The sequence below is a fragment of the Ambystoma mexicanum genome, chromosome 10 (genome assembly GCF_040938575.1).
Source record: "Ambystoma mexicanum isolate Mex_15411 chromosome 10, UKY_AmexF1_1, whole genome shotgun sequence".
Classification (NCBI taxonomy): Eukaryota; Metazoa; Chordata; class Amphibia; order Caudata; family Ambystomatidae; genus Ambystoma; species Ambystoma mexicanum.
In genome coordinates this window covers 549,327,746-549,355,442 of record NC_090932.1, presented here as the reverse complement: position 1 = coordinate 549,355,442, position 27,697 = coordinate 549,327,746, and the positions used below count along the sequence as shown (strand labels likewise).

At 47.2% G+C, this 27,697-nt stretch overlaps 1 protein-coding gene across 1 annotated transcript in view; it reads left to right on the top strand.

Moving 5' to 3' along the window:
• The window catches only part of DTYMK (deoxythymidylate kinase), a 372,901-nt gene that overhangs the window by 125,675 nt on the left and 219,529 nt on the right, over positions 1 to 27,697 (top strand). The window contains exon 3 of the mRNA XM_069618126.1: positions 10,547 to 10,637. Within this exon, the coding sequence (XP_069474227.1) occupies positions 10,547 to 10,637 (91 nt within the window). The remainder of the gene's footprint in view (positions 1 to 10,546; positions 10,638 to 27,697) is intronic.

Genomic DNA, 27,697 nt, shown 5'->3' with positions numbered 1-27,697 from the left:
TTGGCCCCTCCCTGGTCACGCCAGCTCAGACCCGGGCAGTCAACCCAAGAGTGGAATACTATTTCGGCCAGCTCCTTCGGACCCTCTGTATATTAAAGGCCACGCCACCCCCGACTCCTTGGTAGTCACTACCACCCAGAAACAGGCAGGAGTACCCCTTGCTACGGGGAAGGCACCTAGGGATAAGGAATCCAAGAGGTTGTATGCCCCTGGTAAGCATGTTACCTCGGCAGCTGCATACACCACAGGCATAGTGAATAACACCACGCTGCTGGCCAGTTAAGCAGACGCACAATGGAACCTGGTACAAGACGGTCTCCAGGAGGTTCCTGAACCCGTTAGGTCCAGGCTTCTCGCCATCGTGGCCGGGGGCAGGCAGGTAAATCAGAATATAATCAAGAACACTCTGGACACTGCTGAGAAAGCAGGCAGGTTTGTGGCCCTGGGCACTCTACTCAAGCGTCATGCTTGGCTTCACAACTCCGGGTTCAAGCCTGAAACACAGGCCGCTCTTATCAACAAACCCATAGAAGAGACCAATCTCTTCGGGAAGGCGGTCGACGATGCCCTGGTGATGACCAAGAAAAAGCATGAGACTTATGTCCTTGCAACAAATAACTCCAAAGGGGAGGTGGTTCTCGTTGGTCCTTTCGAGGCCAGTCCTGTGCAATTCAGAACAATTACAGCACGGGTAACTATAACTCTGGACAAACATCATGAAGCCCCGCCTACTACCCACCTAGGGGTCAGCGACGTGGCAAAGGCAGAGGTAGAGGCCCCAATCCCAGAGGAGCCGCAGCCTCTGGTCAGAAATAACAGATCCAGGTCCCCCCCTATTTCACCCTAGTCGGGGGGCGTTTAACATCTTTCCTCATGGCATGGAAGGGGATAACTTCAGACCAGTGGGGTATAAAGACGGTTGCCCATGGGTACTTCGTGGAATTTGCCCGACCACCACAGTTCAGACTACCACGCTGACGGCGCCTCTCACTGGACCATCTGCAGATCCTGAATCAAGAGGTGGAAGCGCTGCTGGGAAAGGACGCCATAGAAGCCGTCCCCATTCTTCAGGTAAACAAGGGTATTTATTCAGTGTACTTCATTGTACTCAAAAAGGACCTCGCCATGCACCCTGTTCTAGACCTGCGCACAGCGAACGCATTTATAAAACCTCAAAAGTTTCATATGGTAACGCTACAGGAGGTGATCCCACTGTTGAAACGGGGGGGAACCACATGGCAACATTGGACATGAAAGATGCATACTTCCATATTTCAATGTTGCCAGCGCACAGGAAATATCCAAGATTCATGATAAAGGACAGGCATTACCATTCAAAGTGCTCCCCTTCGGCATCGCCTCGGTGCCAAGGGTGTTTACAAAAGTCCTGGCAGTAGTGGCAGCACACCTGCGCAGACTGCCCGTCCGGGTTTTTTTATTTTATTTGTTCATGGTTTAAAAAACCTTTACAACATTTCTCCGATAAAGTATAATATTCTATTACAAAAAAAAATTACCTTAAAACATTAAAACCATACAGGCTATAAAATAAAGAACAACAAACATCTATGAATAATAACAATTATCTTATAAGCATTTCAAATATCCTCATTGGATTGTTCTTAAATTACTGGTCACATATTTCCAGGTCGACCTCAATTACTTTCAGAAGACGGACCAATGCAAAGATCAAAGGAATATATATATACCCAGCATCAACCTGTTCCACAGGAATGCAAGTGCATCAAGAAAATCAATATTTACAAATGTCATTAATGTTTTGTTCTCGCAACCTTAACATGTCTGCATTCAAGTACTAAATGCTTCAGCGTTTCATTAGATTCGTCACACCCAGGAAAGCGACATGTGCCCGTTTGCTTATTATCAGGGTCACCCCAGTGTTTAGTACATTCCTTGGTGTGAAATTGGTTCAATTTGAAACAGATATACTGCATGCGTGTTTGATTGCACGGAAACATTGCTATGTATGTACCACAAAGATCTCTCTTGTGCGTAAACGTTGCATACAAGTGTATGTAGAATACCCTTTCATACTATCTAATGTTCGACTCCAATCGAGTTCAAACTATTTTCTTTTAGCATACACTGGTCTGGTACGAAGTCGGTAGTTGTAAGCAGTAATTCATTCAGAACATTCATCATTCTTATGTGATACTACATGATCGAGCCTGTACTATCACCGTTTACGATTGTGTGATAGTCTTGGTAAAGGGAATTGCTTGGTGGATCGAGCATTTTTGCATAAATTCGTTAAGGCCCTCCATTCTTGTCTACATGATAGTGATATTAACCTGAATTCATGTCTGATGATGCAGTTTGGGATAGACAGAGAGAGGTGGAGTGCAGCTTAAACCAAACTTCCTTGTAATGCATTGAGTTGTTTACCTAGATCATACAGGCATATATCCAGGGCGTACAGAATTACTGGCTCAACCTTTAGATTCACAAATGCAAACAATGGTAGTAGGGAACATTTACAGTATTTGTAGAAGTTAAGCTTCCTTTGACTCAAGAGGCCTTGTTTTTAATTTGAGCCTTTCATTCCAAAGCCTAACCGATGATGCGTTGGAAACAATGTACCCAAGATGAATCATCTCGACTGACGGAGCAATATAAATTTCATTCAGTTTCCACCTAAGCCGCTTTTGTTTCTTCCCGACACTGAAAACCATCATTGTGGTTTTAGTTGCATTTGGTCTCAAGTTGTGCTCATATGCATAGGCCTCGAAGAGTTTAACCTTTCTTTGCAACCCTGACGGTGTAGGATCAAATAAAATAATATCATCGGCGAAGGCCAGCCAATGTAGCCTCAGTCCACCATGTCTTACTGTGAACAACCTAGGATCAGACCTCAAGTTATCCTAACTGCATAGATATAGATTAAACAATAGCGCAGCTAAGTTACATCCTTGCTTCAACCCAAGGTACGTAGGTACTAGTTTGGTTGTTGCTCCTTCTATTGTTAATCTAATCTTATATGCTGTGTTGACATGTAACTGTACAATCCAATATATCAAATATACAGGGATACCCAGCACAAGCATTTTCTTTCACAGCATATTTCTTATGACAGTCAAATGCATTGGTCATATCAATACAGGCATTTGAAACCGGACATGCTTCCTTTGTTTTGTTGCCGGCTAATGTGTGCAACAGTGGTGGCATTCAGTGCTGTACTCATGCCACTTCTAAATCCTATTTGGTATTTAGAATATGTCATGCGATGCAATGTATTTCTCCATGTCATGCAGGAGCAATATCGCAAAGATTTTAGAAACTCCATCCATCCGTGAGTGAGATTGGACGGTAACTTTCTGGGTTACCGGGATCACCCTTTTTAAAAATAGGCACTATGGTTGTCACACAGGAGTGCAGTATTTTTGAAGTGCGCATGTTATCAAATTACATTTTTAAGATTCCTGCCCAAGAGGCGGATCAGCTTTATAAGCACAGGGCGGAATCCCGTCCGGTCCCGCTTCTTTGGATAGATTTAACTGCCCAATTGCCCCCTCTATAGCTTGTTCAGACCAGTGGATTACTCTCACTTCTGTGCCTAGGTTGATCTCAAATATACAATCCTCAAAATGCTCAGGAGTACGATATTTATTCGTTATGTGCAATTTCCACTCCTCCGCAGGAATTATGTTTGGTGTTACATTTTTCACTAATGAGTTTGGTTGTCTAATAATTGCCCATATACCCTGTGTCATGCTTGCAAATCGATTTTATTAGATCATAATTTTCTTGATTGTATAATGAAAATTTAATATCGCTAACTTTGTTCTTAAATTCCTGTATAATTTTTTTTTGTTTTTGTTTATACAAGATATGCTAGTGGATTTAGATTTTCATATTTCAATGCTCGCCTGGCTCCATTTCTTAATCGCTTCGCAAGCATCACTTTGTGGTGGTTTTTCCTGTTTGGTTTAGGTTGCCTATTCATTTTTTGGCTTGCCTTTCATTCAAATAGTGTAGTTTTTACTATATTAGACATTATATCTTTTTTAACTATAATTAGTTTCAATGCCCATAACAGATCGTGAAATTTCCCAAGTTTGCACTGGATCGAGGTAACTAATTTGTAACAGAGAACATGGTTCCATCTAATTTAAATTTGTGCATGGTCACTGTGTGTAATTGAATGCACAATCACTGATTTTATTAGCTGGACAAATGATTGCGACACACCAAAGTAGTCGATCATTGAGACCAACAGTCCTCTGTACCATGTGTATTTAGGAGATGTATCCGCACAATTAACAAAACATAGTCCCCAATCTTCCATCCATTGAACCCATTTCTTCCCTCTCGTTCCCCTTCATTATCACAATCTAAAGCCATTTCAAAACAGTATGAGTTAAAGTCCCCAGCTAGAATTATATTGGCAAAAAACTCATCTGCAAGTGCGTTTCAAAGCATGAATCAACCTCTTCAAACATTTCCTCAATAGGGGCTTTTAGGGGATTCCCAGTATACATTGACTAAAAGGATAGGTTTCTGTTTGATTGCCTTAAACGTAATACCAACAGCGATTTACATGGTTTGGTGCATGGATGAGCTTAGAGGCACATTCGATACTATTATTAACGGCTATCGCCAAACCTTCAACAGGTCACCCCTCTTTACTCAATTGCATGTATACAATGGGTGCGACAACCTTCAATTACCAGATTGTCAACTTTCATAGTTTCCTATAGTAACAAGAGGTTAGGCTTTTGCAAAAAAGAGAGCAAAGCCAACCACTTAGGAATGTTATTAAAACCACAGGCATTCCATGAGTATATAGATAAAATACAATTTGATTGCTGCTAATTGTAATTTTTAGCACCCTTATTGTTAAATATTGCTTTAAGCATCGGCTCAACCCAAGCTAGTTCCTTGTTATTTGATGCAATATTAAGTAATTGAGTAATACACATTTTTTCGTCCGAGTTCTGACCGTGAGTACCGGTCAATGACCCCTCATCCTTGCCTCTACTTGGTGGTAGATATAATTTGCCACTGATTTGTCGTTAAATGTATGCATGGTAAAGCCTAGTTCCATCATTTCAGACCGGTAGGCCCAAATACATTTTAAAATACTCACAGATGGGACAGAACAAGTCATTCTGTAGTTATTTTCACGTAGTAGAGAGATACTTTCAAAGTCAGTCGTTGTCAACATTCTTAGGGAAGGGCTATCAATTCCAACAGGTATCTTTGATTAATCCGAGCACCAGCTAGTATTTCCGCTTTGCCCTCTAACCCAATCATATTGATGGGTTGACGTGGGCTGTCACCTTGATCATACAAGTCTCCTTTTGATTTGCCATTACCAAGACAACACTAGATCTAGTCTCAACTGAGGGGACCACACCTAATTGAACTAAATGGGTGGAGGTTTCAGTTTTCTGTACCATGATTCCCATATTTCTCCCCCTACTATATTCCACCCTTTCGGTGCTAGTTTGTCTTTTCTCGTTATCAATAGAGTTCCTTGCTGATTCCAGTTCCCTGATGAGTACTTCACAAGTAATCTGTCCTTTTTCAAAGGAACGTATCGAAAATCCTATTTGATCAAGGGCATTCCATTTGTCAACAAGATTACAAGTCTGGACAGTCTGTAGATCCCGCCGGGAGCCAATCCTGTGATTGCCATTAAAGGTAGTTAAGTGTTCATTCCGATCAGTACTATTCCCCTCATATGCAACTTGTTTTGGGGTCGATGATCCATCAATCACCGACCCAGAAGACATTACCTGGGGGTCCATTGTCTGTCTGTTCTGCCTCCCTTCACCTTGAGCGTCCTGCTCCACCAGCTTCACTCCATCTAGTTCTCTGGATTTTCCAGAACCAGTCATTATGGTAGACCCTTTTTCACTTCCCAAGGGATACTCGCTGCCAGTATCTGTGCTTTTCCCCTCTGATTTCAATTGGGTTAGAGTTTGTTGATTGACCGTTACCATACCACTGGGTATTAACTTGGAATCCATAGATCTGGTAGTTGTCTCGCCAGCCCTCGTTCTCTCTCTGCAACAGTCGTCGAGGGAAAACCTCTTAGAGGGGAAGACCTTCACCACCCCTGCGGTGGAAGCCACTCTCACAACAGACGCATCTCTCATGGGGTGGGGGCCTCACCTGCTTCAGCAGACAGCACATGGAGTGTGGTCCCCACAAGTAGCATCCAACCATATAAATCTACTGGAGCTATTAGCGGTGTTCAAAGCACTGAAAGCCTTTCAAACACAGCTACAGGGGAAGACAGTCGTGGTCCTGACAGACAGCACCACAGTCATGGATTACCTGAACAAACAAGGGGGCACTCACTCTCCAGGGCTATCAAGCTGTCCCAAAACATTTGTATGTGGGCTCTCAAACACAAGATGTTTCTGTTGTCCCAACACGTTCCAGGGGAACTCACTCTTCTGGCAGACGTGCTCAGCATAGATTTCCCACTGCCCATAGAATACGAATTGCGTCTGCAGAAAGACATTGGGCCTTATTCCGAGTATGGGGGTAAGGGATACCGGTCACCGTTAACGAGACCGGTGCCGGTAATCCCTTACCGCCACATTCCGAGTTCCCTTTGCGCCCTCGTCCTTAACGCCTGCTTTTAGCAGGCGTTAGGAACGAGGGCGCAAAGGGGCTTTTAAGCCAATAACGGTGACTGTAAAGTACGGTCACCGTTATTTGCAATTTCCCCATTCCCATTGAGCCCTATGGGGGCTCATTTGGGAATGGGGAAGAGCTCTGGAGAATGGGAAATTACCGCCCTGGTCAACTCGGAATAGGGCGGTAATTTCCCATTCCACCAGGGCGGTGCCGGTACGGGTCCGGCGCCGACCAAGGCGCTAATAGCGCCATTGGTTAGTGCCAGACTCGGAATGAGGCCCATTGTGTCCAACGTCTTTGCAGAATGGGGCATCCCAGAGATCGACCTGTTCGCAACTCAGAATGCCCAGTGCCAAGACTACGCCTCCAGGTACCCCCAGAACCGCTCCAAGGGGAACAGTCTCTGGATAACATGGTGAGGGAAATTTGTTTACATTCCCCGACTCAACAGAATAGTGCACAAGATGCACCAGGAACCAGTCACCATGATATTGGTAGCCCCCATGTGGGCCCGCCAACTCTGGTTCACTCATCTAATGGAAATGTCCCTCTTCCCACCAGTAAAACTTCTCTGCCCGGACAACATGTTGTCTCCGGACAGGGGGGGAGACCCTACACACATCCCCTCATACTCTGAACTTAGCAGCCTGGCTCCTGAGGTCATAGAGTTTGGACACCTGCAGCTCCCTCAGAGATGCATGGACATTCTCGGGGAAGCTAGAAAACCTAGCACCCGCTATTGTTATTCCAGCAAATGGCAACAGTTTGTCATCTGGTGTAATACTAAGGGCGTCAATCCATCGATTGCTCACCCACACACATTGTGCTGTACCGAACCCATTTGTTGGATACAAGGTTGGTCTTCAATTCCCTAAAAGTTCATCTTGCTGCTCTCTCAGCCTATTCCACATCACAACAGAAGGTGTCATGGTGGAAAATACTGGTGATTAAAGCTTTAATGGAAGGGTTTAAGAGGATTCGTCCTCCCATTTCTCACCCAGCTCCTGGATGGGATCTAAATGTGGTTTTGACTATACTCGTGGGACCTCCCTTTGAGCCAATGCATAAAGCAAGTCTAAAAGACCTTACTTACAAGACAGCCTTTTAAGTGGCTATCACTTCTAATAGAAGGGTTAGCGAACCACATGCCCTTTCTAGACCCCTTTTGTTATAGTCCACAGTGAAAAGGTAGTTCTGCGCACTCATCCGAGATTTGCGCCTAAATTCATCTCGAAGTTCCATGTCGACCAATCGATCAAACTAGCTACCTTTTTCCAGAATCCCACTAGCATGGCCGAAAGAAGCCTACACACACTAGATGTGCGCAGGGCAGTCATGTTTTACCTGGAAAGAACGAAACCACAGAGAAACAAACACATTTTTCGTTTCAGTCGCAGCTGGTAGAGAAGGGGATCCTGTCTCTAAATCAGCTATCTGAAGGTGGATTGTCAAATGCATCACACTGTGTTACGCTCTTGCTAAGAGAGAACTGCCCTTCAAGCCTAGAGCACACTCCTCGGGGCACTGGGGCTTCCATAACATTCATTACAAATGTTCCCCTAGGGTCCATTTGCAAAGCGGCAACCTGGAGTTCTGTATACACCTTTACAAAACACTATTGCCTAGACACTCCTTCTAGGTCTGATTCTCAGGTGGGACAAGCAGTACTAGGACATCTTTTCTCTACTGCTCCTTCTCACAAGCCACCACCAGCTCCGGGTACTGCTTGCTAGTCTATGCACAGCATGTGATTCTAAGCAGATTAACAAGCATCAGAAGACATGCATTACTCACCGTAATAGCATTTCTGATGATTGTATCTGCTTAAATTCACATGCGCCCTCCCTACCTCCTCGCTCAGGGTGGAAGGAACATAGACGTGTGACTACTTTCTCTCTTCATGTACTCACAATAGCCTTGGGCTCCCTCATGGCAGAAAAAATACAATCAGAGGGACCCCGCCGCGTGAGGTATTTTAGGTACACTACACGTCAAGATAGGGATAGTGTTACAGACTCGCCTATGCCGACGTCCCCTCTCGGTCCCCAAAAGACGAGATGCAATACTCTGCGGTTACCACTGGATGTCGGACCATATGCACAGCATGTGAATCTAAGCAGATAAAATCATCAGAAATGCTATTACGGTGAGTAATACATGTCATATCCAACAAAAAAAGCATGTGTTATATAATGAAAATTGTGAAACAAATGTGGAGTCAAAACAGTAAAAAGACAAATATGCTGACAAAAATAACAAACGCAGGTAAAATCCAAGGTGTAACTGTAGATCCAATTAAAAGGAAACATAGAAGGCAAACAATCATTTTTATTCACTGGAAATTGTGAGTTACTGTAGGGTGTATTTACATTGCCCTAGATTTACTCAGCATGATTCAAAAGTGCTCATGTCTGAAAATCTACATGCAGGGTACATTTTATCGTTCCCCTGGATGTTAAGGCACAATCATTCGATGATCGCGTCTAACTGAACTGCCCACGTGCTTTATTCTAATCAAGTTTCTGACAGTGCCCCTGTTCGTCTCGTGGGCATTAGTACACGTTTCAGCATGCCATGGATGGTGGCATCTTTCAAAGCCTTCCTCAGGGCAGAAAGAAAGACAGTGAAACACTGTTTGAGATCTACTTCATTAACGGTTTTACCTAGCCCTTAATTTATCAAAATACCACAGATTCACTTACCCTGTCCATGCCACATCACATCCCTGCACATGATACAGGGTAAGTGAATCTGTGGTATTTTGATAAACCCAAGAGATGAACAGGGGCTCTGTCAAAAACTTGATTAGAATCCAGCACGTCGGCAGTTCAGTTAGACATCATCGATTGATCGTGCCTTAACATCCAGGGTAACGATAAAATGTACCCTGCATGTAGATTTTCAGACATGAGCACTTTAATCATGCTGAGTCCAGGGCAGTGTAAATACACCCTACAGTAACTCACAATTTCAAGTGAGAAAGAACTATTGTATGCATTCTACGTTTCCTTTGAATTGGATCTACGGTTACACCTTGCATTTTTGTCAGCATATTATGTGATCTTTATCATTGTCTTTTTACTGTTTTGACTCAACACTAGTTTCACAATTTTCATTATGCAACACATGCTTTTTTGTTGGACATGTATGCCATCACAATAAAAAAAGTTATTATTGAGAAAAATATGGGATACGTTTCGTGACTTCTCCAGCACATTATCATATCTGTTAAATGACTAGAATAGATACAACACAGTGAGTTGTTTTGCAACGTGGTCATATTTGTTGTTTTTTCAGTAGAAGGTCAATGCAATTGTCTGATGCATGGGATCATATTATGGTCCAGTAGTAGTAGGTGTTCTAAAAGAAACTCAATTTTTTTAATGAATCATTGTTTACATTTTCTAAACTAAATCATAATGGAAATGAAAAAGTACTGGGGTAGAGTGGTAATACACATACCCTTTTCTGTCAGTCAATTCTCTGTATGTATACCAACATTTGTTTTACTCTTGTGTTTGGTTATTTTGCTTTCTGTAGCCACTGTGAAGGAAACCTCCAGATCAAATCCTAGGGCTGCATAATTGTGAATCCTGGGGACTTGTGTACTGGGGTGTATGTCAGAAGTCAACTTCATTATTTCATTCAGTGTTCCATGTGCCCTCCTTTAGTTTGTTCTTACAGAGCAGTCTTTATCCCACAGAACAGAGCATGGGGACTTGTATCATCTGAATACTTGGGAGCAGTGATTTCTGGGTTCCAGTTTGTACTGCATTTTACAGTTGTTCAGGAATGTCACTGTCTGGTTCACACAAAGGATTATTTGCAAATAACTAGTGCCTATTCTTGACATTTTGTTCCTTTCTTTGCACAATTTGTGTGGACTTTTCTCATATGAAACCTTTTCTCTCTACCTACCTTTCCCATTGTTTAGGTCTTTGATGAAGCAGAAATTAAACAGTGGTGTGACATTGGTGGTAGATAGGTACGCCTTCTCAGGAGTAGCTTTCACCAGTGCTAAAGAGGTGAGTTGTATGCTTGTTTCACAAAGGGGCATGGGGAGGTTTCTCCTTTATCCATGTAGTTACCCAGATACAATTTTGAAGCAGAGTTATGTTACACATTTTTTTAAGTTAGTTGTTAAATGATTTTTGGGGAGTAAAGACCTAATTTGTATTCACAATGGAGGTATCTATTCATAGTCTATACTTTGTTTGTAGCTGGTTATTCAGGCATATGTCCAGATCCACATGTCCATTGGTCCAGATAAGATTTTGAGGTGGGGGTGTTTTACTCCGAGAGTAAATGTGATATTAAGAGAGTACAAGAGTTTTCTCCTTTGCAAGAGAGTAAAAGGTATGTGGCATCCAACCAACGTGTTCACAAACTGCCTGGAAATCATTATCGTGCAGCAACTATTTGCATTGTGGCAGAATAAACCTTTCATTATATCTCTAAGGTTTGTCCATTTGATCTCCACTGTATATATTTATATGTTGAAAACACAAAAACCCAGCCAATTATATAGTAAAGCAAACCTGAATTGTATTGTGTGTTTTGAGGTTCGATAGCAGAATTGTCTTTTGATGTTTAATGAAAGTCCTAATTCCCTGGAACGATTTACCTCATGGTATGCCAATTTTATGATAAATCGGTGCAAAGAGGTAAGGACTCCATGCTAAATTCTATAACTAATCTCATGGTCAAATTGTTTATATAGCGCTTTTGGCAAAGCGCTGTACATAGAACATATTTATCACAATTATCACCAAACCGAAGTTGGTACTCCTTCGACCTCGAAAGGATGAAAGACTGTGTTGGCATTGCCGGGATTTGAACATGCAACCCACAGATCACACGCAGATCGCTGCAATGAATGCTGAGCTATCTTAATGGGTAACAATCTTCAAAGGTCAGTAAACTGAGTATCGACTGTGGTATAATAATCACATTGACTAGATGTTGGACGAACCATGCTCAAAGCGCTACATAAATGTGAGTGCCTATCTGGATTATCAAAGAGACCGGTTTTGCTGAGTTTCTATTTCAATTACAAATGTAACTTTCATTTGTTTTGTTTTTGAACAGCGCTTGCACTTTCTAGATGGTCAGGTTTTGGAGGTTTTAATTGTAGTCTTGAAGATTTGAGAGGCCAGAACACCTGTGGTGGTGTAATGCCAATCACTCACCCTTGAGCAAAGACTCTGCTGCCACTGACCATTTATAATAATGTACCCTATTAACTGCAGGCTTGAATGGATGTAGACTAGACTGTGCCTACTCTTAATTTTACATACTGATTTTGTAAATGGAGTGTAAATTAAATTAGAAGTTCAAAAAAAAAGATCTGCCTCTGCATGATTATGCACACAGCACAGGAACTCTGAAAAATGTAATTGTGCAATACTGCTTTGCTTTCACGGGGGGGGGGAAGCATAATTTATTACAAAAGGTTAATTCTCAATTGCAACCATCCTATTAATTATACAATCCTAGAATGATAGGAAAATAAATATGCACAGTGCTTCTGATTGTTCCATGAGCATCTACAACCAACAAAGCAGAAGCTGAACAGAAATAAACTGTTCCTTTTATCACAGTGTGTGGTTTCTTTTTTTTTGAAAGGCTACATTGAAAAAAATCTGTTTCAGAAGCTTTTCTCCATGGCTTGCAATTGCATCCATGTAGACAAGAAGTGTTCTGGTTTCTGTCAAGTAAACTGACCTTTGCACTGCCCTCTGCTCTAAGCCTGTGCGTAAAAAGTACAGAGAAAAATAACTCTTGTATTTACAAGATTTTCATGCGTAAAAAGGCCCGACATGACGCTTCAGGTGTCCCTTAACTTTTTCTGATCAGTTGGTAATATTAGAGCTTCTTCTTGTGGCACGATATGCCTATAATAGGTGTATCTATGTGAGTGGAAGCAAGGGGTAGTCTCATATATGTCCCTGGGTTCCAGTGTCTACGTTGGGAAATTTGGAGTCCCTAGATTTTTCCTGTTATGAGTATTTGCCTGTTTTGGGGAGTAAAAGTGTTGTGTGCTCAGCTTTATCTGTAAGGCGGTATTCAACTCCAAGTAGCAATGCTTTGGACAAATGTTTGAAGTAAGGACTTTATTTTACATTGATGATGATCCAAGGCAGAGGCATACCTGTATGGACTTCAGCTGCTACCACTAGTCTTATAGTGGGAAAGATATGCATATGTGAGAAATTGTTTTTATTTACAGGGTTTCTTTTTCCAGATATTTTAGTTTTGATATTCAAGATAAAACCAAACACAAAGTCATTTCAATCTGAAAAGCAAAATACCAGGAAAAAGCAAATAAAACATTTCTTTACAACACCCCTAAGAATCCATCTCTGCTTTTATGGTGCTATTCATCTATCCATCACCCCTGTAATAAAGAATTGTGTGCATCATCTGGATCTCAGCGTCTATAATTGGCAAAATTAACAAAGTGGATTTAGGCACAATATTCTTATCCGACTACGCCGGCTATGGAACTGGCCCTTCCCTCTAGAACTATTAAATGATAAAGTGCAATTGGGTCACATAAATTAGGGACTTTTATGAACTTAATGCGTCTCCGGAAGTGACAGAGAGGTGCCTATGGGACACCTTCACAGCGGTGCTCTGTGGGGAACTGATGGCTATGAAGGCCACTAGAGAGATGCAGAAATTACAACTCGAAGCAGACCTAGAACAACAACTCGACGTAATGCAGATGGAAACCAATTCAGTGGCGAAAACTCATATAACATATTGGAACATCAAGGGTAAATTAGAGTTGCACCAAACTAAAAAAGCAGAAAAATGGCTCCTGCTTTTGCGACAGAAATACTATATAAAAGCAAACGAGACAGATTGACTACAGACTACTGGCTAGGCAACTAAAAAAAAAAAGCCTTCAGCACACACTATTTTAGGAATAAAAACTCCACAGGGACTACAACTCTGGACATACTCCAGCAATTTACACAATTCTACCATACTTTACACATCAGATAGCTGTGACCACGCCATACAGGAAAAGTATTTACACACTACACCGCTCCAGAAGATCACGCCGCTGGAACAGGAATGTCTCGAGGCTGACCTCACCACTGAAGAAGTACCAGGGTTGATTAGAGCCCTCCCAGTAAATAAATCCCCAGGCCCCGATTGTTACCTGGCCATGTTCTATAAACCCTTACAAACGCTGCTGACCCCTATGTTTTACAACTCATTTGGCATACCGAAACTAAACACTCCCACAATGGAGGAAGCTAAACTGGTCCTCTTCCCTAAACCAGCCAAAGAGCCATCCCAGTGTGGATCATATAGATTCTTACCCCTCTTCAACATAACACGAAAATCTACACAAAAATATTGGCAAATAGAAAAGACGACATCCTCCTAAAACTGATCAACCTGTACCAGCCGGGGTTCATAAAGTGGCTGCAGACATTTGACAACACCCGCAGGGTCAGCCACCTGATTAAAAAAAAAGGCAAATCCCCAAAAAAAGTCCCCCAGCAATACTTCTATAGCTAAACGCTGAAAATGCGTTTGATGGTCCTTCGTATGCCAGGCTCTGGAACTTGTGGGTTTTGGCACATCCTTCTTACAAAAAATCCTAACTACAGCAACCTGACAGTCAGACTGCTGATAAATGGTCAGCTCTACCAGACTATTCCATTAAAGGGATGTACCAAACTGGGTGCCCTCTAGCCCCACTTTTATACTAAATATACCTGCAACAGTTTCTCAGCCGAATTGGGTCTATGGGTAAAATTTAAAAGTATCCAATTTTGCAGGGGAGGATCATAAAGTGATTGCCTTCGCTGAGGACCTGCTTCTCTAACTTGCGGATCCCGTACACTTATTTCCAGAGGTCATATGAGAAATAAGGCTGTTTGGCACCGTCTCAGGGTGCAAAGTTAGCACAACCAAATTGGAAATCCCTCACACGGGCAAAACCATGCACACCCTTCCAATGAGTTCCAGGGGGCATACAACTACTAGGGGTGACGATTACAAAAACGCTGGTGGAGATGTATGTTGCCAACTACCTTCCACTCCTAGAAGCCATCAAAACACAGTTCCACAAGTGGGGCCCGCTATCTCTCGTGGTTGGGGAGAATCAATACTGTTAAAATGGTAGGCCTGCCCAGACTATTATACTATTTTCAAGCGGTCCCATTGGCAGTGCTTTGTATGTTCTTTAAATCACTCAATGAAATGCTCTCAATGTTCATATGGAATAACAAAACACTGCGGGTAGCGTTGGAAACGCTAATGCTCCCTGTGCATAAAGGGGGGAATTGGGCCTTCCAATTGAGGATAATCCGGGAATGGGTAACCAGGTCATCTGGAGAAAAAATCTGGGTAAAAATTGATAGGGCAGTTGAAAGACCACCCCATAGAGGAAGTCCTCTGGCTAAACAAGGCTGGCAGACCTCAAAATATGCATAGAAGCACAATAGCAGAATTGTTGGAAAATACCTGCGACCACTGAGCAAACTCATAGGGGATCGAACTGTCATGATGCCTGCCCCCGGGAAACCAGACCAGGCCCAGCAGCCCCGGAAGCAGGCATCACGCCATTTGGAGCATGCCCAAAAACCCCAGTTAGGGGCTGTTTGGGTGCAGTCCTGGCGCCATAGGCGCCAGGCTCATTTATGAGAACTTACCTAAAGAAAACCATGCTGCTTACTCGCCTGATGCAGACCATGCTGCATGAAGACCTAAGCCAAATGAGGCTTAGGAGGGACTATTTTAATGCAGGGACTATTTTCTTACCTGGGTGGGGCAGTGGAAGAATACTTACCTGGGACTTCTTCCAAAGCTATTTAAGCCACGCCCGGACAGCCACACGTGCTTCGCTTTATTCTGCAGTAGCAGCGTAACGCTCACCGTGCCTGCAGCAGCTTCCAGTCTTCTGCCACGCCCGTCTACACTCTGGAGCTCCTGAACCCTGCAAGGAAAACAGAAGGAAAGGTTAGAGCAAGCGTTTATTCATACTCACCTGAATCCTGCATCTTCCCGACTTGGACCTGGAAGAAAGAATCCATTAGTCGCTCTTGCCGCGCCTCCTGCAACGCCGCGCTGAACTCACCTGTTGCCATTTTCAGCATTCCATCACGCTCATCTTCAGTCCGCGGCCGCTCTTCATCACCTATGGACATAAAAACAATAAGGTGAGCAACAGAGAGTTACCTAAGGCAACAAAGGCAAATATTAAGACTTACTTGAGATCACCGGGGATACTCACCTAATCTCGGGTCGGCGCGACCTTTTCCGCATATCCGCCGCACCCCGGCCCCTATGGGGAAACATTCCGCTACAGACTTACCCGGTTGCGGTAAACGCGTCAATCCACGGATCTTCCTCCGAATGGATGCCTGAAAAGGAAAAAGACCACAGATTAGAGCAAGCTTCCCTCTTTATTCCGAACAGCTTTTATAAACACTTACCTGCGCATCTCTGGTTGCCACGTGAACTCTTTCCAGATCCATAAGGGCAACCTAGGGGAATTGGACAGAGTGAATTCCAGACGTTTTGAACTCTTATAACTATTACCTCTACGGAGTCAACTCTGTCTGCAACTCGCCAACTTCCCACACCAGTGAGGCAACTGGTCATCTACGCGCCCCTGCACTTGAAGCAGGATGGAGAGTTCATCTTTCCAGATTATCAGAAGAGTATTCATACGAGCCACACAGACCAAGCTGGGTGGCCCGGTCCACTCCGTCATCTCGGCGCTCCGAGTATCACTGGAAGAAGTAAAATCAGGCCAGTCCAGATCAACGCCCCCGTGGACACCAGGTGAGCGTAACAGAACTCATACGGGATCACATCCTTCATGCCCCGTTCACCCCTGTATTCGACAATCCACAATTTACTGCAGGTATGGAGCGAGGGGCCTTCTCCTGTTGGAAGGTGGCAATGTGCCTAAAACGTAGAGATATGTTTGTTGGGTAGGAGATACGTTTGAATTATGTAAAGCCAAATTGGGACACTGTAAAGGGGACCAGTTGCAATATCTCAACCTGGTTGGCAGGACGCACAAATCAACGGGCAGTCATTGGTTCCTTGACACAGTTCGAGGAATTCCTGGTCACTAACTCAGGGAGGGGGGTGGGGGGCATGGTGGGGGTGGGGTATAGGAATTGCATCTCGGCAATCTACAGACGTATCTCGGACATCTCTCCTCTGATTAAGGGTGCATACATGAAATAATTGGGACATTTTGCAACAAGACTGGGAACGGCTTTGGCGAGACATCCCCAAACATAAAGGGGCCATAGAAACGAGGGAAATTTGGTGCACAGTCATTGTCGGTGGCATTATATTCCAGTGTGCCTATGGAAAATCGGTGCAAATACACCTCAAAGCTGCTGCAGAGAGTGGAAAGGGGGGCAACTGGGCCCATATTTGGTGGAGTTGTCCGGTCCCATCAGGGTTTTGGAGAACATTGAATGGCAACATGAGGAAGAAACTTTGGTACGCGGATCAAAAGTGACATCGGAGAATGTTGGTTGGGACTTTATGATCCAGAATGTGGGGCATGGCCAAGATGCAAGACCTACACAATACTAAACCAGGCGACTTTACTGATCATAGCATAAAAATGGAAATCAAAGCAATCCCTGAGCGACCAGGACTGGATTGCAAAGGTATGGAACTTCGTAGTGCTCGAATGGGTCACTTTTTCGCTCCACGGGGATCATGCAAAGTTCTCAACTGAATAGGAATTGGTTCGCTCCTTCCTATGCGACAACTTTAACCATATTGCCCACAGAGATTACGCATATTGGGCATTGACTGAACTTGATATGCACAAGACATAGGCTTGTGTGGCAGCAGCTCTAAAGGACTAGGTGTGGGGGGTGAGGTCCCGGGGGTAGGGTCTGGGATGAGACGGGTTAAGGGCTGTTCAGTTTGTCTTTATATGCAAAAAACTCATGCGTACAAAAAATAAAAAATCTGGTGCAAGTAATAAACAGCCCACCAATACATGATCAATTGCACAAGCTGTATCACCCCCATAAAATCGTTCTCTGAACAGATTTATGCCTGAATGCAGTTTACAAAAGGCCGAACCAGAGGATTTCAGATGAAGACTGCTTTCCATAGGTTCAGCCTTTGTAAACTGTCCTCTCCTGTTCCTGTCTGTGGTCCTCCCCTGAAACTCTGCTGCACGACACCCTCTGATCCTCAACCACCCGCTCCCTTCCACCCTCCCCGCACTTACCCTGCTGTGTCCTCCAGCTGCCTCCTTCATTCTATCTGGATATTGTGACCCTGGAAGCCTGACGCACAGCACTTTGCGCTTTTGTGCCTTGGGCTTCTGGCCCCCTGCAGCATCTAAACCGCAAACTAAATATCTAGGGTCTTCTTTTTTCCATTTCCTTGCGATTGTCAATTTTTTGCATTGGTAGTTAATAAAGCAATAGTCCTAATTTACAGCAGCGTGCGTTTGTTCTCCATACTACATCTAGCAGAACAGGATGATTAGGAATTGGGAATCCCTTAATTTAATAGTTGCTGACATTGCCACCAAACCTATGTTTCAGTGCTACCTAGATCACATACCTTCCAACACAAATTTGTTTGTCCAGTCCTGGAAGAGCTTGATTTGGATGTACTTGCTCTCACTGAGACTCGGTTCACAGCCAGCTCTGTCACAAGTTTTGACATTCTCCTTCCTGATGGCTACAAGATCCTCTCTGAACCAACAGTCCTGGTGGGGGTGTAGCCCTGATGTTCCCTGAGTGGATCCCTGTTTCTGTCATTCCAACGCAGGACGACTACTCCTTTGAATGCCTGCTCTGAAGGCTCTCTATCTCGCCGGCCTCTCTCACTGTGGCCACTCTCTACAGGCCACCCTCTTCCTCTGAGTGGGCTGACCTCTCCTCCTCCCTCCTTGCCTCTACCTCTCAACTTCTTCTCCTCTGAGACCTGAACGTCCACCTGGATGCTACTAGCCCTTCATCAGGGCTCTCGCTCTCCCTCTCTCGCGCTCTCTATCTTCTCTTTTTTTCTCTCCTTTTTTTTCTCTCTCTCTCTCTCTCCCTCTCCCTCTCCCTCTCCCTCTCCCTCTCCCTCTCCCTCTCCCTCTCCCTCTCCCTCTCCCTCTCCCTCTCCCTCTCCCTCTCCCTCTCCCTCTCCCTCTCCCTCTCCCTCTCCCGACCCCAGCACTGCCACCAGCCTTCTTGGTGTACAGTTTGGTACGATTCTGACCTCGCCACCCTTAAGTGCAAGTGTAGGGTGGCTGAGAGGAAGTTGAGGGCATCAAGCACACCTCTGACAAACTGACATGCTGCCTGCTCCAAAGGCATTACACAGACTCTGTCCTCTCGAAGAGAGAGCCTACATCCAAGCATGTGTCTTGGCTGCCTATAACAACTCGGACGAACTGTTCAAAATCTGCGAGGAGCTGGCCAATCCTGTTGCAGTCTCTAACTCTCCAGTTCCCTCCCAGGCCCTCTATGTGGCTCTGGCTTCTCATTTCACCACTAAAACTCAGGACATCCTGTCCACACTCTTCCTCTACCTCCTCTTCCTCTCCCTCTACCACCCCATGCCCCTATTTGGCTGTCTCTCCTACTCCTTTCTCTTTCTTTCCGCTGTTCACCCCTGATAAGGTTTCTAGACAAGTCCTATCTATGAAAGTCTCGTCAAAGCAGGTGCTCCCCTGCTTTTCCAGAACCATCAAGGGCCACATTGACACCCTTGCTCCAGCCTTGGCTGATTTCTGCACCGTTTGCTGCTGGAACATCCCCCCGCCTTAAGCACTACCTTGTGCACCCCCTTAAGAAGCCCTCTGCTGATCCTTTCTCTCCAGCAAACTATCGCCCGATCTCAATCACGCCTTTCCTGGGCAAACTCCTGAAAAAGGCTGGCCATCTCTCAGCCTAATCTACATACTAAATCTTTTGGTTTTCTCCACGACCACCAGTCTGTCTTCAGAGCAGCTAGATGCATGGAAACTGCTCTCCTGAACACCCGTGAAGACTTGCTCTCTAATCTCGACTCTAACCTTCCTTCTGTCCTCATGCTACTTGATCTATCCTCTGCTTTTGACACGGTCAACCACTTAGAATCTCTCGCCTTCTGGGACCTGGAATTTCCTTTTGCAGTCCTCAAAGGTGAGCAGGGCGTCCCCATCGAAGAAGTCTGCGACCTGCCTCAAGCCACCAGCCTTCCATCTGGCATAGGTGCTTCGCCCCACCCCAGGACTGAAATCCGGATTATCCCAGATCGGGGAGAGGGGGCCTACTGGGCCCCTACATTTCCACCTCCTGGCTGCCTGCCTCCAGCTGCTGACTGTGTTCCCGGTTGACATGAGCGGGCTGGTGTTCGGCGGGTATCTGGGCTCGGCGATGTGTGGCAGGGAGTCCAGTGGATAACTGCTCCAGTCCTCCTCCAGCTTGAGCCAGCAGGGTTTATTGGTCGTTGCTTGCCACGTGAATGCTGCTGAGAGCTGGGCGGCCAGGCAGTATCTCTCAACCTCCGGCGCCCCCAAGCCGCCAGAGCCGGGGCTCGTTAGCACGATTTTCCTGGCAACTCTTGGCTTCCTGCCCTCCCATATACATCTCAACATTCTCGCTTGGAGCTTCTGCTTGGCCTTTTTGGGAATGGGTACTGGGAGAGCTTGGCAGTGATGGAGCAGTCTGGGGATCAAGTTCATTTTTAGGGCTGTGATCCTCCCCATCCAGGATATTTCTTGCTTTTGCCAGCGGGACATGTCCGCTTGCAGGTCCTTGAATAGGGACGGGAAGATCAGCTTGTACGTGTGTTCAATCAATGTGGGAAGTTGAACGCCCAGGTAGCTCAAATGTGCTTTGGCCCACGGGATTGGGAGGCTGGCTGGTACTGGATCTTTCGTTGTTTTGGACATGTTAATGCCCAAAGCCGCTGATTTCTTGGGGTTGATTGTGAACCCAGAAGCAGCTTTGAAGCTCTCCAGCTCCTCCTCTAGTGCCACAAGGGAAGAGCTTGGGTGGGTCAGTGTCAGCAACACATTGTCCGCGTACAAGGTTGCCTTATACGTCTCCTGCTTAAATTTTAGAACCTGGATGGTCGGGCTTTGACGGATCCTGGGGGCGAAAGCTCCCATGGACAACGCGAATATGAGGGGGCGACAAGGGGCTTCCCTGGCGAGTTCCTCTGGTGATCACTATTTTGGGGAGCCGCATCCCGTTGATTCTGAGGGTTGTGGTGGGCTGTTGATAATTTGCCATTATCCATTTCTGAAACTTTGGTCCCACCCCATAGTGCTGGAGTGTAGCTCTCATAAAACCCCAGTCCAGCCTATCAAAGGCCTTATGTGCGTCAAGCGACACCACCGCCGATTCCTCACCAGTTCTGTTGGCTGTTTCGATGATGTTAATGGCCTGTCTGATATTATCCTTGGTGCCGCGTCCCGGGACAAAACCCGTCTGGTCCGTATGTATGAAGTCTGGGAGAATAGCAGCAAGTCTGCGTGCCAGGAGCATCGAGGAAATCTTAGCGTCTACATTTGGTAGAGCGATGGGGCGGTATGAAGAGCAGAGTTCCAGATTTGTCCCGGTTTTTGGGATCAGGACAGTGATAGATTCTTCCATGGAGTGGATGACCGCGCCTGTTTCCAAGAAGGTGTTAAACAGGGAGGCTAGGTGCGGGGCCAGGATGTAGCTATATTTCTTATAAAATGGTGCAGGGAATCCATCTGGGCCTGGCGCTGTATTTTTCATAGATTTAATCACCTCAGCCACCTCCTCTGCGGAGATGGGATTCTCCTAGGGCGTCCATTTGTGAGTGGCAGGGCTGCTTCGGGGCTGTTTGCAGGGACTCTGCAATTAGATCCACCCCCGTGGGTTTCTCGGACATCACTTCCCTATGGTGTTCGGTCATGATGGCTACCTTTTCGGAGTCCAAGCAGCGGGGAATCCCTTCTCGGTCCCGCAGGACTGTGATGGTGTTCCTGGTGTGCAGTTTCTTCAGTTTATGCACCAGCAGACGGTTTGCCTTGTTGCTATTCAGGTAGTAGTATTGCTTCGTGAATGTTAGAGCTCGGGCCGTCCGATCCGCTAGGTGCATTTCGGTAACTACTTTTGCTTTGCGGAGCTCACTCCATGATTTAGTTGACTCTCTTCTTATGGATTGCTTCTTTCTCAGTCACTGCCCTCTCAAGTTCCTCCAGTCTCAGCTGGTGCCTGCGTTTGTGTGCTGCAGCACAGTTCATGGCCACCCCTCTGATGACCGGCTTCATGGCATCCCATACCATCGCCACTGTAGAGCCTTTACCCAAATTGTCTGTGAAATAGTTAGACAGGGCCTCCAAAATCTCGTGGCTGTCTGCTATGTCCGTCAGGAGGTAGTCTTGCAGCTTCCAGCAGGCCCTTTGTGGTGGATCCGGTAGACCCTCCGTTTGTAGTTATGCCACCACTGGGGCATGGTCCGAGATGATTCTCAACCCTATATGAAGGTCTGTGATGCAGGGGAGCAGGGTGCTCGAGAACAGGAGGAGGTCGATCCTCGATAGACTCCTGTGGACATGTGAGAAAAAGGTGTAGTCCCTTGCTTTGTCATTTGCTAGTCTCCATACGTCGACCGTCCCCGTCTCCCTCAGGAATTCAGCAAGACCCAGTGCTTTTGAAAAGTCTGATCTGTTGGGCGGCAGTGACTTATCGATAGTGGGGTCCGGAGTGAGGTTAAAGTTCCCTCCAATTAATAATTTCCCCCTCAGCAAAGGTAGTTATCACTGGGATCACCCTATGTAAGAAACGCTACTGAGCCTTGTTCGGCAAGTAGATGGCCGTGATGGTGATCGGGAGTTCGACCAAGCATCCCTCGATCAGCAGGAATCTACCGTGGGGGTCTCGTTTGACCGTGACTTTGGAGAGCACCACCGCTTGGCTGAGCAGGATTGCGACCCCTCTCTTTTTCTTGCCGCAGGTTGCGAAATATCTCTTGGGGAATCTGCGGAACTTAATTCGCTGCTAGTCTGCCGCCAGGAGATGAGTTTCTTGAAGGCATACTGTGTCCGCCTCCAGTTGGGCCAGGCGATGTTCCACGGATTTCCTTTTTCTAGGGGAATTCAGGCCCTGGACATTCCATGTGACCAAGGTTAAGTCTGTAGTAGGTGGCCCCATTTCTGAGGGTCTGGTTGCTGATCCTTGTTGCTGCCTCCCTCGCTTCTCCACCATTTCGTGTGGGTAGTCGTGTCTGCCTTCCGTATTACTGGTGTTAGTCCCCCTTTTACTAACGCCCCCCTCCCCTTTGAAAAACAACAAAACTTGGTTCTCTGGGCAAGCCTTCAACCAATGGAGGGGCACCGGCTTCACCAATGCTGCCTTCTAGGAAGTTGGCCAACTGACCTTTGCTGCTGGTCGGGGAGAACTGGATGTGTGTTACGTCCGTTGGTTTGCTTGCATGAGTTTGCTCTGTAATGGGGTCCGTCGGTGACGTCCGTACTAATGGGTGCCGCTTTTCAGCATTACAGCTCTGAAGGTCACCTTAGCCATCTTTGCTGGGTCATTTACTTTTTTGCGCCGCCTCTCGACACGTGACCAGGCCTGGTGGGGGGTCCTTTTGTTCCTCCTGTTCGGAGGGCGCATCTTCGTTGTTGCTTCCCTCCCCACTGTCTGGGAACACTAACTTTTCTGCCTCGTGAGTGTTGCGTATGTGGCGGGTGCTCCCGTTCCGGGTGAAGATTAAAGCAGTGGGGAACCCCCAGTGGTAAGAGACCCCTTTCTCCCTCAGCCATTCTGTGAATGGCTTCAGAGCCTTTCTCTTTGCTAACGTTGACGCTGCAAGGTCCTGATAAAGGGAAATAGAGGCGTCCCTGAACAGGATTCGGGGGGGGGGGGGAGGGGAAGTTTCTAGCTTCCAGCATGATTTCTTCCTTCACTTTGTAGTAGTGCAGTCTCGCGAGGACGTCAGGTGGAACCGAAGGGTTGGGTCTGGCTCTGGTTCTGTGAACCCTGTCCATCACCAGGGGGCTGTCGTCCGGCAGAGTCAGGATGAAGTGAAAGAGGTCTCGCACGTAGCCCTCCAGGTCGGCGTCTGGGACTGATGTGGGTATGCCCCTCAAGCGTATGTTGTTGCGGCGGGAGCGGTTCTCTGCATCCTCTTGCCTCAGTTAGAGAGCCTCGCATTTGGCTTCCAGCGCCGCCAGTCTGTCTGACCCCTTCGCGATTTTGTATTCGTGTTCGCATAGGGTGTTATCTGCTTCTGCCGTCCTGTTTTCCAGTTCCCCCCACTCGTGTCAAGCGCAGTAATAGTTCCTTTCACTTTCTCCGTGCCTCTTTGGAACTCCTTCGTCAATTCTGAGAGCAGATCCTGGAGGTCCGACTTCGTGACAGCTGCAGACTGGTCCCCCTGGGCTTGTGGTCCAAGAGTGTTTCCAGCACCTGTCTCCCCCCGTCTCCAGGCGTTCCCCCTCTCTTGGACCTGTCCATGGCCGGAGTAGATAAGAGGGTAGCGATGTCGGTTTGCTTTCTGGACTTTTTAGATATGGTGGAATGGGTTGGGTGCCCGGGGGCACGACCCCTGTTGGCCTTGGGATCTGCCCGGATCCGCACCCCTCAGCTGTTGCAGGTGGGGTGCGATGGAGTCCAGAGCTCAGGGGGCACTCTCCAGCCAGACCTGACCAGGTGTGCTCCACCACTGATGTGTGGGGGGGAAGGGAAGGTTGTGCAACCCCTGTCTGACGTTCAGTGTGGTGGGGCTACCTGCAGCTGATCCGCCTGCTAGGTGCCCAAGCCTGCCTCCAGGCTGTGCTTCACCGCTCTCTCGGGACTCTGCTACACCGGTACTGGGTCGGGCTCCCGAGTCACTCCACCCCCAACCTCCGAGTCCGGACGCTAGATGTGTGCACCCCCAGGGAGTGGGCGTCGTGGGGCTTATGTCCTCAAACGCCCTTTGCCGCCATCTGTGTCCAGGCTATAACATGTCCTGCTGACTCGGGTGGAGGGAAGCGGGAGGCGTGGGCTCCGCGCTGCAGTTTCAACTCAGGTCCTCGTATGGAGGCGGGCCGCGTAATCGTGTCGAAGTCCACTCCCGCTCCGCCATGCAGCCTGGGGTTTGATGGCCTCCCAGCTGATTTTTGCGGGCCTCGGAGCCCGGACTGCTGCCTTTGTTCTCCTCATTTTAGGGGGGGGGCGGACTGTTGGGGAAGCCGCACCCACCTCTGGACCGGTTTCCCCGAGACTGTGCTGCTTAATCCTCCGCTGGGGGGCTCCGTGGACAGGCGGGCTGCTGTGATGGACTATGCCCCCCCTGCGCCCCCGCTTCGCTTTCAGGCCTGGGCTATAGGGGATCACTTCCCCCGGCTGACTCCCGTCGAGACCCCCTCACTCCCCCGGACTCCTGCGGATCGGCCTTTGTGCCGCGATGTTCCCACCTGGCCCCAGCCGCTGGCTCTCCACCTTTAGCACTGCAGGGTCGAGCAGGCCAAGTGGGACCGGAGCACCGCCACCCTGCCACAACACTCCGGCTCCGCAGGTGCCAGATTCCTTCGTAGAGGGGGGGCAAAAGGTCCCCGCTCCGACGGGCTGCTCCGCTGCCTCCGATCCCCCCGGCTGTTGAATTCCGCCTCGCTTGGAGGCTCCCCACTTTGCCCGGACTCCGCCAGCCCAGGCGCCCCACTAAGGTCTCAGGAGGCTGTGCTCGGCTCTGTGACTTTACCAAGGAGCTGCTATGGGGCACCGGGGGGTCAGCGACGATCTGCTCCGACGGGGGCTGCTGAACCGTTGGTGCTACGCGGACCACAGTCCCCTGAACTAGCGTTGCATCAGGGGGCTGCCATCTTGCTCTCCTCGGCCTGCCCCGCTGCTTCTCCTCTCGAGACCCACAAAGCACTTATAATGGCCGTCTCCGGCCTCAGAGATGACCTGCAGCCTCCTTGGGGGTTCCGCTGCACGATACTTGGCAAACAAGTGTGAGATGCTCAGGCCCTCCGGTGCATCATGACGAGGCTCGTGGACTCAGCCGGGAGCTCTTATGGAGCCGGACCGACCGTCATGACTCCAAGCCACGCCCCCCCCAAGCCACGCCTTTTTACATGTGCCTGTAATAGCACCTCGATGCCTTTGGGCTGCAGCGCGCTCTACAAATTCAAATAAATAAATTGGGTGCCATGCCTAATGAGGCGTGTTCCGTAATGTTTTTTTTTTTTTTAATTATTTAAACAATTTTTATTCTTTTTTTTTTACATCAATCAACCAAACCCAACAGTGCATGTCATAGATCTCAAGCATTGAATGCATTACCATAAAGTGGCCACTGTTCTCCCTTTACCCTCCCCCTTAACCTGAGGTTACTCTCCCTCGCCCTCTTCTGCCCCAGTTTCTCCTAGAGGTTTCCCCTCCTCTGTATTCCTGGAGGAGTCATGTTCACTTGGACAGGCCTGGGTGGACCCAGACAGTGTGGCCACTAGGTGTCTCCAGGCCATCAGGGTTTCCGTTTCCTCATCCCCCTCCTTCCCCCCCACCCCTATTGGCATCTTCATACCATACCGCCGTTTCCGCCTCTGCCCCTTTCTGGAGATCATGCCATAACACCTCTATCTTGGATCTGTGGCACGCCTTCCAGCCCATAGCAATAGTTTGCTTGGTCAATATGTAGGCCAGGTCCTTAAGTTTGCTTGCGTGTCTCAGGTTGCGAGGTCTAGTAAAGCCCCCCCCCCCCACCATGCATGCCCACACAGATTCCACATCTAACTGGATTCCTTTCTCGGTTAAACGGTGGGTGACTTCACGCCAGAATTTCCCAATTTCCAGGCATGCCCAAAACATATGTACCATCCCAGCGTTCACCTCTCCACACTTGGGGCATGTTTGTGTTTGTGTTCTTGAATCTGGCAATCCTCTGGGAGGGGTCATGTATGCCCTATGGGTTACATATAGTTGGATCTGTTGCAACCTTGCGTTCCTGGACACTTTTTTATGGTATCTGAGCCCTCTCCCATAGCCCATCATGCATGGGTTCCCCCGCTTCCTCCTCCCAAACCCGTCTCAACTGGGTCACTTCCTTTCCTACCCTAGACATCAGAAGTTCATAGATTCGGGATACCTTGTGCCCCCCTTCTGAGATATCGTAGATTGTTTCTATGGCCTCGTCGGGTTGAACCTCTAGCACTGTTTCAGGCCATGATTCTCTCACCCGCCGTACCACTCTAGTGTAGGTAATATATTGCCCCGGGTGTAACCCCGTTTCGTCTACTAGCACATTGAATACCATTACCTTCGCCTCTTGCCATACGTCTCCCAATGTTGCAATGCCCACCGGTTCCCAATGCTTAAGACTTGTCTTCCTTAGTTACTCATCCACTCCCAACAATGCCACTAGCAGCACCTGTGGAGAACAGAGTCAGGTTCTCCATAGCCTGGCAAGCCTTCCGCCATACCCTCCACCCTAGTCCCAACAGCCTCGATCGCCTCTTTTAGTTCTGATTTAGGCACCCATATCAACTCTTTCAGAAAAAATGGGGAGCATGCGGACCTCAACAATCTGGACTCTGCTTTGGGTCCTCTGTCAACCACTTCGCTACATATTGTAGTTGACTGGCCAAGTAGTAGATCTCGAAGTTGGGCAATTTTATACCCCCTCCGTCATACGTGTTCTGCAGTTTCCACAAGGCTATCCTATTCCTGGTATTGTGCCAGATGAAACCTCTGCATAAGCACTGCAGTTTACCAAAGAATCGCTTGGGTATCGTGTGGGATGTTCACAAAGTGTAGCAGCCTGGGCAATACAACCATCTTCAACAGCGCCACCCTCCCTACCATGGCCAGGGGGAACTTCGCCCAGAATCTCATGCTCTTCTCAACGTTTACCACTGCCCTCTGTTTTATGCGTATGTGCATCTTCCACCTTATGGTAGATATCGATCCCCAAGTATCTAAAGGTTCTAGTCTCCCAGGGTATTTGTAATACTGGTAGGTTCTCCTGTGGAATCCATATATATCTACCCAGGGGAAAAAAGCACAACTTCTTATGGTTAATTGCAATGCCAGAGAGCGACGCAAATCGCTCCTTTACTTCTAAGATGTATTGCACGTTTTCCTCTGGATATCTCGGGTATAGTAGCATATCATCCGCATACAGTGAT